The 16,562-nt window shown below is 47.4% G+C and overlaps 1 protein-coding gene across 1 annotated transcript in view; it reads right to left on the bottom strand.

Moving 5' to 3' along the window:
- ATAD3A (ATPase family AAA domain containing 3A) overlaps positions 1 to 16,562 on the bottom strand; it is a 446,196-nt gene that overhangs the window by 35,743 nt on the left and 393,891 nt on the right. The window contains exon 15 of the mRNA XM_078642408.1: positions 10,990 to 11,098. Coding sequence (XP_078498534.1) covers positions 10,990 to 11,098 — 109 coding nt within the window. The remainder of the gene's footprint in view (positions 1 to 10,989; positions 11,099 to 16,562) is intronic.

The raw sequence follows: 16,562 nt of genomic DNA, 5'->3' as shown, positions 1-16,562 counted from the left end.
GCATATAACGACACTATGACCCTCATCAGCCATTTACATTCTACTTATAAACATACTGGGCGACACGCTCATGACAGGAGTCAGTCTCTCAACCCGTGCTTACCATGCCGGATGCCTCTGGACCCTGAGATCAGTTACAACTATCACACTCTCTAAAATACGGTTAATAGCACTAACGAGGGACAGGGATACACCTTAAAGCTGCTCTGCTCTTCCACTTTGCCAACCTTCTGTGCCAGAAAATGAAATTATATCACGTTCAAGTGAAAACATAGGCAACACAGTAAGCAATGCCAACTGAAGCAATGTGCTATTTTTAGATATGGGGTTCGTGTCATGTTACTGCCTCAGTATAACAGTTGCACACTCAGCACGTGTCCTGGCATAGGGGTCCAATAACAAGATAGAGCCCTTGAATGTTTTAGAGCAAACCAAGGACGGTATATTGATAAATATAGAATCCACGATTTAGGTACCGTAAGTACTCACTGACAGTGTAAACGAGCACGAGGGTATAATAAATGCACACGAGTACAAAGAATCTGTAAATTAGGCTTCCATCTCCTTCATCAACAAACATGTCTAAAATAGTAAGAGATTCACCCCCTTCTGGCTCTGTTTACGTTTAACAAATTGTAATGTACTCACCCAATGACACAAAAAAATAAAGTTCCTTTGTCAATACACCTCAATGAAATGATTAAAAATTCAAGTATGCTATGTGACTTCTCAAATGCTTGTGTCATAACTTAGATATGAACATTGATTCAACTTTGCCACACAGGACGTGTGAAGCGAAATATAGACTATACGTGTACAGGTACTCCTTGATTCACTTTTCACTGGCTCATTCTCTCCCCGTGTTCTAACAGATTGATCATGTAAGCTCTCCTCTTCTGTAGATCGACGGCCTCTGATCTCCAGATTTCCCAGATGCGAGCCCCACCCAGTGTGGACGTGTTAATCACCACTGTGACTAGGGAACAGAAAGGCTTCTCTCAAGGTTCTCCTCTGATGCCCATCAGTTCAAATCATCTACGGTATCGCTTGGGATCACAATGGAATCTGCCAGATGTTTCAGATTTTGGAGCCACTGCCTGCAGAGGAACCAATGGAGGGCGTGGGTGTGTGTGTTTAGTATCAGGAGGATGCAATAAGGTAACAGACTGAGCAGGCACAAGACTGTCAGGACTGGAAAGCATGCGCCCAGCAGGAACATATCTCAAATGTCCCAATCTTCTGAGAAGGAGGGTAAGCGTGGAGCAACGTCAGATCCATTACTGCCCCCATGAAAAAGAGGAGCTAGGAGGGCTGCATGTGAGACTTGAGTAGATTGACCGAAAACCCTAAACTGAAGAGCAGTGAATTGGTTAACTGGAGGTGGAGCAACATTATATGCGTATTTGAGCAGCCAGTCGTCCTGGTATGGGACCACCGCAATCTTCCATATCCTGAGATGGGCCAATGCCAATCAGAAGGAAAGGACTGCAAATTGGTAATGAGCAGGACCCATCATCAAGGTACTTCCTGTGAGAATGCGGGATCGACAATCCTGAAAATCAAGGGATACCATCCAATCTTCACATCCAGCGCTAGCAAAACCTGAGCCAGGGACAGCATCCAGAACTTCTACATGAACAGGTACCAGTTCAGGATCCTGAAGTCTAGGATTGGACAAAGACAGAAGACTTTCTTGGGAATCGGGAAGTACTGAAATCAGCACCACTGCCCAATTTCCTGCTCTGGCACCAACTTAACTGCTACAGGATCTGAAGATGGTCTCTATGGCCTCTTTGAGAAAAAGAGTGATGGTGGAGAATTGTGGGGTGGGGTGGGGTGGGTTAGTCCTTCTGTAAGAAAAAGCGTTTTAACCTTTTCTCTACAATTTGTAAGCCCAATGGTCCGAAGTTTTGGCCTATCCGGCTTGTAGAAAAGAGGACACCTGTCCTTCCACCAGCACCATGTGCTCATTCACAGAGATACTACTAAGGCTTCCCTGGCAGAGCAGGTGAAACGCAGGAGGAGTAAGAGGTTTAGACCTGTTGGCAGTGTCCATTGCCTGTATCTTTGTGCTGGTACAGGGGTTCTATTGCTGTGGACCATCTGGTGTATATTTTATCAGTCTGTATTAAAATCCTCTGCAAAAAGAGCGAAAATCCTTTGTGGCCGGCTGAAGCCAAAGAGATCTTGCTGTATCTCAGTCTTCCTTTAAGCATTCAAGCGCTGAGTCTGCCTTGTGATCAAAAAGCTGCTCCCCATTAAATGAAAAATCCATATAAGATTTTTCATATCTGCAGTGAAACCTATAGAGTGCACACACGGGTGCCTTCTCAGGCTCATAGGCATTCTCATGATCTTAGCAAACATAGTCCATGATGTGGTAGGAAACATCCTACCCAACAGAGACTACTTCTGCAAAATGCCCCATAAAGCATTCTGATGGGTTAGTCATTAGTGCTCTCATGTCCACAAAGAGGAGGGAGTAGCAGCCCGAGAGACAAGTGGCATTCAGTGTACGCAACGCTATGCTGCCTGAAGAGAACGAGGCAGCATCTGTGAGGCCTGCACAAATAACATGACTACATTTGTCCTTCACTGGGAACCAAACACCCAATTGTAGCGCCTGACTATCAGAGGGTAGCGTTGCAAAGCAGTCTGAGGCTTACTCAAGGGAGGTGGTGTGAGCTAGTAATCGCCATTTGCAGGTGTGCAGAAATAACACTCAATAATTGATTGTCCAGTCTGTACTTTGCTTATAAAAGTAAGAGTACATTTATTAAACACACACACACACACACACACTACTCAATTCTAGGCACCAATTTACAAATCTACATAAGCGGTTGGAATTACTTTGTGACATTGCATAACATCTCCACCCCTCCTCCAGGGGGGTGGGGTCTAGTACCAACACTCCCATGTATGCACATCATCTTGCCTCCAATGCAGTTAGTTGATCATAACCTGGGGCGTGGGCCCTGCGCACTGGCACAATCCAAGTGGCGGCTCACCCCATTACCTCAACAAGCATTAAACATTCGTACACCTGCTACCTCTAAATCTTTTGGGAAAGGCATCACAGATGAAATCACAGGATTACGCATCTACAGCCAGACACCCTAGCAGGAAAGTCTGGCAACATAACTCCACTCTGCTTATGACATCACCTTACCAAAGTACTTCACATTGCACATGCGACCTTCAGTCCCACTAAAAGAAATAACCGTTAGTAAATGCATTTCTGGTGCAATTACACCTCTTCACCTTCAGGGGATGCCCTTCTCCAGACATCCCCAACTAAGCCCTCTGTGATGCTCTTCTCAATACACCCTCAGCTGTAGAACAAAAGTTCCAGCCTAGATGGTGTTTAAATGCTGACTTTGCCCCTTGAGGGGTTATTCTTTTCAAGGCCCCTTTGTGACTTAGGGAAGGAATTTTCTTCGTGCTGGGGGTGGGGGTGGGGGGGTTTAGAGGAGAGAGACTGCGCTCCTCCGGCAGCTCCCCCAGCACTTTTTCCACAATTGAGAGTGACCCCCCTCCTCTGGGGGTCACCAGGCACCAAAACTGCCGATTTCCAAATGCCTGGCAAGGCATTCTGGGGCGCTTCAGGCTCCTTTTGTGCATATTTGATTAGTGGCTCTCCTGCTGTGCTGGGGAGAGCCGCAATGCCGGCGGTGGCCTGACGCCCTTCTGTCTGCCTCGGCGGGATGCCCGGTCCCCCCGGACTCCCAGGTGATGGTAACAGCTCGGGAATCCCAACCCCAGCTGATCGGCGGATTTTCGGGGGCCCAGCCAGTATGCTACACCTCCTCGTTTGGGTACCGGTCCCACCCGGGCCCCCGCCTGCCTTTGTTGTTGGAGGGCAGCCAAGGGAGCCCACCCCCGGCTGCCCCCGCCGGCTCCCCTCGCGGCCAGCACCCTTGTGTGCTGCCGCGGGAGTCGGCTGGGCACTTCTGGTCTGGCTGGACTGCGGGGGAGTGCGGCGGTACTCCCCAGGCCTCCTCCTATTCTTCAGGGCCCAGGGAAGGGGTCTGGGCCCCCTCCTCCTCCTTGAGGGGAGCACACAGGCGCTCCCCGTCTTTGGCTGTTTCGCCGGGAGTAGGGTAGGCGCGACGGCGCTCCCCCGACCTCTTGTTCGGCGGGGGCCAGGGTGGGCTCTGGCACCCCGCGGGGGAACCTTCACCCCGAATACTTCTCCTGGGGCAGCCCTCAGGAACTCACCCACCCGGGGGGCACGTCACGGACCAGTGGCTGAGCCCCACGTGCTTCGTCGAAGGTCCCTCCAGAGGTCAAAGGTCGCCTACCTTCTGGGGGGCATATCTCGGCCCCCCAGGAGTCAGGTTTTCTTCATTTTCGTCTCTTCTTGCTCCTGGTGACGCCCCCAGCCACTGGGAGCACTCTCCTTCGCCCTCCTAGTCTCCAAGAGGGTGAATTCTGCAGGGAGCTGTCTTCACTGGCTCCCTTCGACAGCCTTTCACCTGGCTTTCCTCCTGGGTCTCGCTTCTCCCTGCGCAGAGGCCCCTGCTTATGCACACTGGCCCTGGACTCTTCTCCTGGCGTGGTGCAGGGCCCTGGGGGGCAGTCAGGGGGTTCCTCCTTCCAACTGCCCATTGCCAGGCTCCAGCACCTCCTGCCTCAGCAGACCACACCCCAGAGAGAGCTTCTCTTCCTCTGCAAGCACTTTTTAAAAGTTGAGTAGGGAGCTGGCAGGAAGACTCTGTTGGTCCTATCAAACAGCGACACATCACTTCCCTGCCCCTGCTCCCTCCTTCTTGTCCAGCCTCCGGGTAATGTTCAAAATGGCGTCGTCCAGGGTCTATGGCCACATGGTCTCTGAAAAAGCCCCTTCCCCCCCTGGCTGCCTTCCCTCCTTGGTGCAGCCTGCTGCCTGGCACCCAGTGATAGCTGCTGATGGATGAGCCTGCAGCCCCACCCATCTTCTCTTCGTGGAGAGGAGGCCTTAGCTTGTGGACAAAAGGTTATCAATCCATCCTGCTGAGGTCAGCCCTCAGCCAGGGTCTGGTTATGACTGACTCAGAGAAATGTGACATTTCTGGATGACCCAAAAGCAGTACAAATATGACTTTGGACTCTGCAGAATACTTCTTTTCACATCCGCTACATTGGACTTTAGTGTGCGTCTGGAATCTGTAGGCCTTATGAAATTTAATTTAGCCCATGGGCTCCACATCCCCATCGGGGAATAATGACGTGAAAAACAGTAAAACACACTGACTTTCCCTGGCATGTTCCTTCCCAGTGCATGAAGCCTATTCCATGTCACCACCCAAGTCTGCATAAGTCCTGCCACACCATTCACTCTGTAGCTGCTCCTGGACTGCGCACGCTAGGAATCTCCCCTGCGCAGCCCATACACGCGTGCAAACGCATGTACACCTGTGTCTGCATGTAACCAGCCCAGTGTCCCTTCTTCCAGCTGCTGCGCAGTGGCTTTGTCAAGCCAGGGGGACACCAGTAAATTCCCCATGCAGTCTCTGTCATCCTGAATTCACTGTGGGTGAGTTCCAACTTATGAGGCTCCCCCAAAGTAAAAGCTCAACAATTAGGTGCTCAAAAAGCGAAAAATCCAGGCGGCCTACAGTGAAAGAACCACCTTCTAACAAGGGAGGTGGGGAGGGGGGAGGGGAGGATGAGCAGGAAAAGTTCTGAGGTTCACTTCTGTGATGGAGAAGGCTTGAACCACCAAAACTCTCAAGAGTGGGATGCAGGAATAAGTAGGCTGGATCTCGAGGGGATGGTCTGTACCATCATACTATTGTTCGGTTGAACACCAGGCATAATGGTAGCTTAGTTCAAATGTCTTTAAAAGGCTTCAACAATGCCCCCATTAATTGCTAATCAGAGGCAGAACCCTTGCGGAAGCTAAAATGGTTCTACCTGCCTCTTCGATCTGTTTTTAAATAATTCCTGCCGCTGACAGTTTTAAATTGATTTTATCGTGTTGTTGTGAACCTTGGGTAGCTGTGTTCAATGCTCAGGGGTAGTGGGGCACCAATTTGGACACTCACTTTAGATGCCGAGGCAGCGCTTTAGTTGCTGAACCCGATGCACGGGCAACACCCATAAATGCGCCAGATGACGTGACCACACAGCGGACACGCGCAGTGGGCGCGTCAAAGGCAAGCCCGTCTGCGCCCGACCGGGCCCAGGTGTCAGAACCCATGTGTCTACTTCCCCAGACCTTCACTGTTACACCAGCCTGCAGCTTAAACAGCTAAACAGCACTCTTGGGGGTTGCGCCCACTCCATCCCACCTGATTAGTTTCCTGAGAGGTGCCTTCACTGAAGGTTTGAATTTTCCCCACAGACCACCTCTTATTTTACAGTCCAGAAAATAATATAAATTATTCCTGCTCAATTGGAGATCTCTGCCCAAAAACACAGCAGCGATCTCGATGTTCTTAAAAACTCAAACCCAGAGGTCTTGTTTCTTACTGAAACCTGGCTTAATCCCAGCTCGGAGCCAGATATCGTCCAAGCACTTCTCCCGGGGTATTCAATGCAGAGGGTGGACAGAACGACAGGCAAGGGCGGTGGCATCGCTATTATCTATAAAGACTATCTAACCTGTCGCCTGCTAGGCAGCCCACTTTTAGACTGCGAGAATGCCCTCTTTTCAATAGAATTCTCACCAACCCTTTCCTTCTTAGGCAGTCTGATCTACCGCTCTCCTGGGGTAACAGGCCTATTCTGCAAATCTTTGCTAGAAGAAGTTGTTAATCTTGCCAGTACTGCTGCTAATTTTTCTCTCCTTAGACATTTCAATTTGCACTTTGACGACCCCTCAGCGTTCACCGCATCCAAACTAGCACGAGACCTCACAGCCTTTCAATTGCCACAGAAGATCACGCGAGCGACTCATGTCAAAGTGTACCTCCTTGAACCCATTTTATCTAATTTAGGGGACTTACAAGGGAAAGATCCCCTCCCCCTCCCGTGGTCGGATCATTTCCTAATCCCCTTTCTCTGCTCCCCACTAACTACCACATCACAATCCCAGTCTATATGTACCATAATTGGTCTAAGCTCCCCTAGACAATTGGGCTCAAGAACTGGGAAAGACCAGACCGAATCCCGACCCTAACCCAGTCGAAGACAATGAAAGCTTTTGTAACTGGATAGAGGAATCACTGAACGTGGTGCTCCCAGAAAATTCGATACAAAAGATAGGTGGACCCAACAAGTCCCTATGGTTCTCCCCCGAACTACGCACTGTAAAACAGCATTGTAAAAAATTGGAAAGGAGCTGGAGGAAAGACTTTTCACTCAGTAAGAAGATGGAATACAGGGGAGCCATTGGCATATAGAAGGCAGAAATTTAAAAAAACGCCTAGGCCTCCTACTACGAGGAAAATATCTCGTTTGCTGCTAATTCCCCCAGAGAAACATTTCTTATTGTAAAAAAGCTACTTAAAGTCCTCCCCACCCCCCGGCCGTATCAGACACCTCGAGTCAGCGCTGCAATGAACAGGCAGAGTATTTCTCCACCGAAGTACAGAACATCCTTAGGTGCCTCCACAGAGAGATTGTGATTGTGATATCATAAGCGAGCATAGGGACCAGGGTTAGCATGCAATTCAACATTCCTTGGAGACCTTTGAGCCGCTGACCCAGAAAGCACTTTTAACCTTTCTGTCCTTGGTCAAAAGTGGGTTGCCTCTGGATCCGGCACCACCCAATATCCTGAAACTGGTAGCACCAACAGTTACCCACACTATCACCGACCTGATTAATGCCTCACTCTCTACAGGTACGGTCCTCCCAAAGTGGAAAAGGGCTATGGTGAAAGCGTTGCTAAGAAAAGCCAATTTGGATCCTGCTGAGGTGGGCAACTACAGCCCCAGCTCACTGTCTCAGGAGTAACCGGTTCAGCACTACAATGGCTGCTATCTTTTCTAGATGAAAGATTCTTCCAGGTATCTGAAGGCGATATCACCTCACAACCCATCCGCCTACAGTGTGGAGTCCCCCAGGGCTCATCCTTGAGCCCCACACTTTTTAATGTTTACATGTCCCCATTGGCAGATATTGTAGCCCCCTTCAGGATCCACATGGTAACATACGCAGATGACACACAGCTGGTTGTAGCGTTGAACCATGCAGATCAGAGGTCCAATGGCCTCCACTCCTGTCTCGAGGAAGTTTCCAAGTGGATGGGTCTGTCACATTTAAAACTGAACGGTGAGAAAACTGAGCTCATGATTCTCGGTAATCCTTTAAGCTTCAAATTAAGCACTATGTGGCCAGGGTGCATGGGCCCGGTGCCGGCCCCAAACACCGAGATAAAGAGCCTGGGCATCTGGTTAGACCAGAACCTTACCTTCAAAGCTCAAGCTAGGAAGACTGCTGCTACATGCTATGGCCTGCTCAGAATGGCCAGCAAAGTGCTTCCTGTTCAACCCTTTCAAGCAAAAAACTGCTAGTCCAAACACTAATACTCAAGGATAGATTATGGCAACGCCCTATATTTAGGCGCCTCAAACTCAATGGTCATGAAACTTCAGACTGTACATAATTGTGCAGCTAAATTGCTGATGGGAGTCCCCATACGCTGTTCAGCAAAGCCCGTGCTACACTCCCTCCATTGGCTTCCGGTGCAGGAGAGAATTAGCTTTAAGGCCCTCTGCATTGTCCATAAGTCCCTGCAAGGGAACGGGCCACCGATCACTTCAGCCATGATCCACCCCTATAGGGCAAACAGAAAATTGCGCTCTGACGAGCTCCATCTAGTAGTGGTCACCAAGATCAAGGAAGCCAGAAGTGGAGGTAATCTTTTTTCGTATAATGCCGCCAAGCTCTGGAACACTCTACCGCTGTATCTTCGCAGGGAATCTAACCATCTTGCCTTCCGAAAACAACTAAAGACCTTGCTCTTTCCCTAAGGTTCTGTTTCTTCTATTCACAGCCCAGCGCTAGGATGCCCCTGGGTAGCCATGCGCTATAAAAATGCCATTTCATTCTTTCATTAAAAGGTCACACAGGCTTCACCGTGGTGGCAGTAGGCTGTAGGACGTCAGTCAAGATGGATGGCTGATATTCCCCAAAAGAAGGAGAAGACCTAGCAATTCAGGTTCTTTCTTAAGCACTGAAACAAAACAAGCAACCTATGAAGGAGCTAGGCCAGGGAATAGGCAAATCTTGATGTCATGACGTACCCAGACCACTGGTGCTCTAAAGAGCCAGCAGAAATTAAGAATAAAAGGAAGGCACAGGTTCTGTGTCATTAGCGTCTCCTTGGCCATCTGGGGACTGTTGGTCTGTTTTTGCTCCAAAGAGATCATGTATATTGCCCCTATATTGTCTGTAGGCACGATCGCTTTCTCTCTGGAACCGCTCTTCTTCTAAGAAGCACTGAGCCACTCTTAGAGATCTCATCCTCTTCCCAGAGTGTCCATGAAAAGGATGGGGTGGTTGGGAGAATGAGGGGCACCACTACTTGTGGTGGAGCCGCAGCCTGAGCCAGAGGTAGCATCAGCAGTGAAGCAAGCAGCTTTGACCAAGGACATCTATTGAGGTGGAAGTGGGGTTAAGGCTGGGCTCCAAATGGAGTACGTACAATGGGGCCAACAGATACATCAGCTGGGGCTGCTGCTCTCCTGAACGTGTTGGACATAGCCTGGTGAAAGGAAGTTGAATCTGTACTCAGCGTCTGAAATTCTTGATAAGTCGCATCAATCTAGATTCTGGAAGAGGCTGTGTCCACAATGGATCTGGAGAAGCCGAAGAAGCCTGAGGAGACAATGCTACTAATTCCGGCTATGGAAAGGAGGGTGCCAGGGAAGAAGTCAGAAGAGGTGACTTAGATTTTGATCGCTTGGGAGAAGATTATAGCTACTTCTTTTTAAGGCATCTCCCCCCCTTCCCTCAAAGATTTGGAAGAAGGGGAGGAATGAGAAAGTGATCCAGATCTTGTTCTGGTTTTTTACCTCGACCATCGACAGCCCGTATGATCATCTTTGGCAGGGACAATGAAGAGCTTGGCTTCTTGCTCATTGATGTCCTTGGGGTTCATGCAGTGGCAGATGTCACATAATGATAAATTGTCTCTCGAGTCAAGACACCAACTGTTATTGTGCGGTTCAGTGATAAACATTTGTCCATCACACCTATGGCAGGGTTTAGACTAACATTTTTGAAACAGACATGTCTATACTACTACAACAGAATAATTTGACAAGTAAATATTTAGTCATCTCAGAGTTAAGGGGCGATGCTCAGGACTGGCATCAAAAGGAGCAGAAAAAAAGAATGGACATCAGTGTACCGGGGTGGGCAAAATATGACTCCAGTGACATCACCACAATCCCGATTCTGGAGGACAGTCAGAGCCAGCACCCCCTACAGGCACCAGAGAGCTCTGTCAGACGTTTCCAGATCCAGAATTGCGGCTGAGCTATTCAAAGGTGAGGAATCTGCAGGTAGAAGTATCACTAGAAATACAATGTTGGACTTTGCTACCCAAGAATACAAATATGAGAATACGTTTTTTTTGGGTACATATTGAAATGTACCGGACCACAAGTACATTACTTTAAATTGTGAATAATTTATTACACCTGGCCACATTTGTGTTGACACCTTTCACCACTCATCTACAATCCACTTGTTTGTACTTTTGCCACTTTGAGCATAAAGAAACATCTCTGGAAACTTCAGTCAATTTATATAATCAACTGTGTATCAATAATCAAGTAATACTATAAGTTAATTGCTACCTAAACTATGTTGTTCATAATGAAACCAAGTTTTCCATTGTTATTAGTAATGCCAGATGAAACGGAGTCAGCTGAAATCCTAGGTGAAAGGAATACCAATGACATCCTCACTCAATGAAGAGGCAAAAGCACTGCCAGCTACCACAACCTTGCATCGTCAGCAGCAGTCTCCACAACAGACGACCTAGTGAGTTTAGGGAAAAAAAACTCAAGCCTACAAAGGTATAGATGTTTTTATGTTAAAACAATTTACCTGCCAAGCAACACCAAGTTTGGAGATTTCACGGCCAGACATGCCCTCAGTCACCTTCGCCAACTCTGAACACTTCTTGCTGTAGTCAAACTGAGCGAGCTTCAGTCGTCTTTGAAATAGAATAAACAATAATAAACACACGTGGGACAAGAGCTAACACAGCACACCTTATTTTTAAGAAAAAGAAAAAGTAATGAGATTGTGAAGCAAACAAATTCCTTGATAAACCTTGTGAGCAGCAACACCATAGAAAGCCCCGACCTGTAAGAATCTGTTCGTAGCGTGAAGTTCTGTAGAGTCGCTTGCTCTGAATACTGCTAGCGTCTGGTGTTTGACACGGACGTTTGCAACATGACTTGGTTCGAAGAAGTCTTTTGTCACGAGGCACTGCACCTCCACCATTAGCTGGCAATGCACATGGGCATCCATGATAAGATTTTTTTTCGGTCTACGGGTGAGGCTAGTGATGGAGCAGTGTAGGACATTTACATGAACATGCTTTAAAGTGTGTAAAGAAAACTATTTACAGCAACCTCTGGCTGCAGGGGAGGCAGGGTGGAGCATGTGAATCTACAGCACTTCACGCTATGAATAGAGGCTTACAGGGCAAGTCAAATGTTCGATTCATAGCGTGTGGGTGCAGATGCATTATCTCTGCATAGACTGTAAAGCAGAGCTCCCTTAAGTGGTGGTCAGGTAGCATAGTGCAGATGCTTGAACAACATTCTTTGAACTGTTTGACCAACTCTAGCCTGCTGGTCAGTTAGGACTTCCTTTTTTTTTAGGGAATGTGTGTGGAGTGGAATGCTTTGCAAATGACAGCTATAATAATTATGTTACTTAGGAAAGCCTTAGTAGTTCCTTTCTTACGGACAGAATGTCGCCTGGGCCTAGCACGCAACGTTCTCTTGGATGTGAGGTAGCAGATTTGGATGCACTTTACAATCCACCTGGCCATACCGGCTTTCAACAGACTATCTTTATGAGGTTTCACAAAAGCAGAAAAAACTTGAGTTTTGTGGAAAGTCTTGGTTCTGTCAATTTACCGTAGTACATAAGGGAGCATTTTACATTACGGGTGTGAAACGCCCTTTCTACTACTGAAGCTGGTTGAGGGAATAAGACAGAGAGCTCAATAATCTGGTTGAGGTGGATATAGATTTGTGTAGAAATTTGGAGTTGGTCCTAAGGGCAACTGTCATATTAATGGACCTGAAAGAAAGGCTCTAAATTAAGGGCTGTAGATAGCAAAACACGTTTTAAAGATGTGATGATGACAAGGAAGGCGACCTTCCAAGAAACAAACCGTAAAGGGCATGAGAGCGGAGGCTCAAATGACAGCCCATAATATTTCAAAAAGGGGGTGGTGATGGACAGAGTATCTGAGTTAATCAGAACACTCCTACCCAGTCAAAAGATCAGGGCTTGATCCATCACCGTTTTTTAGCTCACTGCACCGCACCAGTTCAGAACCTGGCTATATGCAAATTAGTCTGTCCCTGGCCCAGTGCATCATGGGAACAGGGCAGACCAAAGCTTGTTTCCTTCCCAGTATAAGAATTGGCTTGGTAGTTTGGTTTGCCCTGTTCCCATCATGCACTGGGACAGGAACAGACTAATTTGCATATAGCCAATTTCTGAGCTGGGATGGTGCAGTGAGCTCAAAAACGGTGATGGATTAAAACCATGATCTCTTGACTTGGTAAGAGTATTCTGCATCATTCAGAAACTCTGTCCATCACCACCCCCCTTTTCCAAAATCAAATGACAGCCCATACATCTAGTAACAAGTACATTAAGGTTCGAGACTGGAGCAAGAGAAACTATAGGTGGGATGGCCTGTTTGAGCCCCTCCATGAAAGCCTTGATAACAAGAATCATAAAAAAAGATGCGTGTTCCCCATTTTGCATTTAGGCTGCAGTGGTGGCAAATGGAAAACACATGCTAAATTTAACTTCAGTAAGTGAAGGAAGAAACATGCAATATCCTGAATTACAGGGTAAGAGGATCCAGGTGCTTGGAATAACCGTAATGGACAAAAACATTTCCACTTGGCAGAGTAACAGGTGTGGATAGTGAGCCTGAGTGCTTCTTTGAGAATGTCTATGCAATATTGAAGAGGACTGAGATAACCGAACTCAAGGACCTCAGGAGCCAAACTGCTAGACTGAGCTGCCTGGGTTCTGGGTGTCTGATCTTGCATGAGAAGCCCTAGCCTGTTGGGGAGCTTCTCCCAGGGTACTATAGACATCTTTAGAAGGGTCGAGAAGGAGGTTTGTCTGGCCCATGTAGGAGCCACCAGGGAGAGGGAGGGTTGCCAAAGCTTCCTGATCATAAACGCAAGCAGCAGGAGAAATGGAGTAGTGTAGGCTAAGATCATCCACAACAGAGCACTGCCTATGGAGGAGAGGGGGGTGGAAGGAGGGGGGGGGGGGCTGGGGGCGAAGTTTTGACATTTTGCACTGTGCTTGGTGGTGAAGAGATTGACCTCGTGGGACCCTCTCGTCACCAAACGATGACAGTATGGGAGTAAAGCGTGTGGGTGGAGTTCCCACTCATGCATTAGCTGCTGCGACCTGCTGAGCAAGTCTGCAAAGTTGTTTTCTACTACCAGGAGATAACCACCAGTAGGTGTATCTGATGCTGAATCACCCAATGCTCAGTGCATTTTAGATGAGAACTGTGGGGAGTGAGTGTCGCCCTGTTGCGGTAGGCAATTCATTGCGGTCGATACGGTTCAACTTTATGAGGACCACCTTGTGTTGGATGACCTGGATGAAGGCTCAGAGAGCTAGTTAGGAAGCCAGAAACTCTAGGTGATTGATGTGCAAGCCCTGCTGACCAGAAGCCCTGATGTCAGATCTTGGGGATGTGCCCCCCAACCTGAAAGTGAGGTGTTCGTGGTGATGGTTACTTGTGGAAAGGAGTCAATGAAAGGTGGGCCCTGCAACAGGTTGTTGTTTTTCCACCACTGCAGAGAGTAATATGTGGTGGCCTGTACCAACACTAGATCTTCCCAGTGACCTACCTGAAGAGGATGCATGTGCAGTTGTTATGAGGGACTAAGGTTATACAGGAAGCATACCTAATAAGAAACAGTTGAGACGATATCACGCAGGAGCGTGCACCTACTGAAACCCTAATTATAAGAGGGAACTAGGGATGCAATATTCTTGAGCAATCATATGAGGAAATTGCCGTTACAGTCCCATTTTAGGAGCCTGAAGTTTTAATTGATATCATGGTCCTCAATAAAAAGATTTGCTAAAAACACTAGGCATGGAACATTACACACCTTTCGGCTACGTCATGTAGGACGAGTACATCCTTGGGGCCTAATTGGGGTCATAAAGATTAATCGAAGTATAATCTGGATAAAATTCAGGAGGCAACACCCCTAATTCTTGTGGAAATTAATCGTCCAGCATATCTGGAATGGTTTTCCTCGCCAATGATAGGTGTTTTTAACTGATCAAGCTAAAGTTTTTTGCCAAAGAGTCAAAACCTTTGTCTTGAGAAAGATGGTGGAATAGGATATCCATCGAAAGGCGATGACGCCTAGAAAATAACAATCCGTGAAAAGGGCTGGGGCCAACGAGTATCTTAGAAATTAAAAAATACCAGGCTCCATGTCCATGACATTTTTTTACCATGGATGTATATCACGTAAATAACATTGTTTCTGTCTGTTTTACGTACTCTCTTTTTTAACTTGATTACATTTTTATAGTTATTATTTTGTGACAGTGTATTGGAATGTTGTCGCTTACCAATGTAATGGATTATGTCAACCGTTTCTTTTTTTTAAATAATTGTGTCTTTTAAGAAATATTTTTTAATCAATAAATCTATTTGTATTTTTCTATAATTTCAAGTGTTCCAATTAGCTGTGGGTGATATATGGTTTAACTTCTTGACTATGTGCAATTGGATGTGAGAAATTAGATTTGAATGCAATGTATAGAACGGATGATGTCTGGTTGATATAATTTTGTCCAAGGGAAACTGTTTTCTCATCACTGTATAGTGCCCTATTCCTTTGGTTTTAAGGGGCTCCTCTTTTTTTCGATAATATACAGGAGCCATCATCCCCAGGAGGTGTATTACTTTTCTGATTGTTAGGTGACACGTCTGAAAAAGAGGCAGTAACTGCTGGAAAGCTTGCACCATGGCTTGGCTGGGGTAGGTGATGGAGTTGAGTAGCACCTAAAAACTGCTGGATTTGAAAGTGGCTGGAGATGGGATCTGGCGGCATTTATGGTAAAATCCCAACCTGTGGAGGATAGAGATGGTGGTCCGAGTATGCACTAGACACTGTTTGCCTGCACCAGTGATCAGCCAACCGCCAAGATAGTGGGTACATGGTATCCCTGCTTCAGAGATGGGTGACCTGCATAGCTAGGCATTTGGTGAACACAGTTGGGGGTGTGGTCACTACGAATGGCAAAACATTTAACTGATAATGTTGACCACTTACCACGAAGCGTATTTTGCGGTGATGAGCGGGATAGATGGGCAAGTGAAAGTAGGTGTCATTTAGATTGACAGCAGTCATGAAGTCGCCTTTCTGCAGCAGCTGGATGATATCCTATAGGGTAGTCATGTAGAAGTGTTCAGAAAGGATGTACTTGTTGAGGGGCCCGAGGACCAGTATGGGTCATAGGGACCAGTCCTTTTAGGGGATGAGAAAGTATAGAGAGTACACCTCCTTGTCGTGGTGCTGATGTGGAACTGGCTCCATGGCACCTTCAGAATGAGTGCGTGAAACTCCCCTTGAAGAAGGCGCTGGTCTGTGTATCAGTGTTTGCTGATGGACAGAAGAAACATGGAGGAGATCTCTTCCAAGTAGGGAAGAAACCCCTGAAATCTCCTCCCAACAGTTGTCTTGTGGTCAGGGGGATTAGGGTTAAGTCACTGTCTAGAGGTAGAGGGTCCCTTGGAGGGAGTGCCTCTGCCTTTGGAGTTGTTACCCTTGAAGGAACCCTGTGTGTAACCTTTGACCCCATGCTGGTGGTAGGCCTGCTGCTGGCGTGGACTGGACTGGGATTGGTCAGGGGGAGTTTGTACTGGGAGTGCCTCTATCCTGTGGTCTCTGAAAGCAGCCCCTAGCTTTGGTGTGCCTGTGGTCATTCCTTGCTTTAGAGTGCCTGTGGCCTTTTTAAATTTCTCTAGCATCTCATTAACCTGTGATCAGAGAACAGGTATTCCCCATTAAGCGGCAAATTGATGAGATGCCTTGGGACTTCTGGCTTGAAGCCCGAGAAGGGTAACCAGGAGTGGTGGCATACAATATTTGAGGTATTAAGCCCTGGTAGCAAAAGTGGTGGCTACATGCAGGGCACAACGGATCAAGGCATTAGAGAGGAGTTTCCTCTCCGTCACGATCTCTTTATCTCTTTTTCTGTGGTCTGGTGCTGGAGCAGGTCCTCTACTTGTCCCACTACACTCCGTAATAAGGAGAGATAGCATCCGCGGAATTGGCAATGCGCCAGTGAGTTGCAGCACCTACCACCACCCTCTTGCCATTTAATCAATGTGCTTATTCTCTTTGATCGGGGGCATCACGTGTTGC

Source organism: Lissotriton helveticus, chromosome 5_1 (assembly GCF_964261635.1).
Source record: "Lissotriton helveticus chromosome 5_1, aLisHel1.1, whole genome shotgun sequence".
Classification (NCBI taxonomy): Eukaryota; Metazoa; Chordata; class Amphibia; order Caudata; family Salamandridae; genus Lissotriton; species Lissotriton helveticus.
This window is presented reverse-complemented; position numbering and strand designations above follow the sequence as displayed.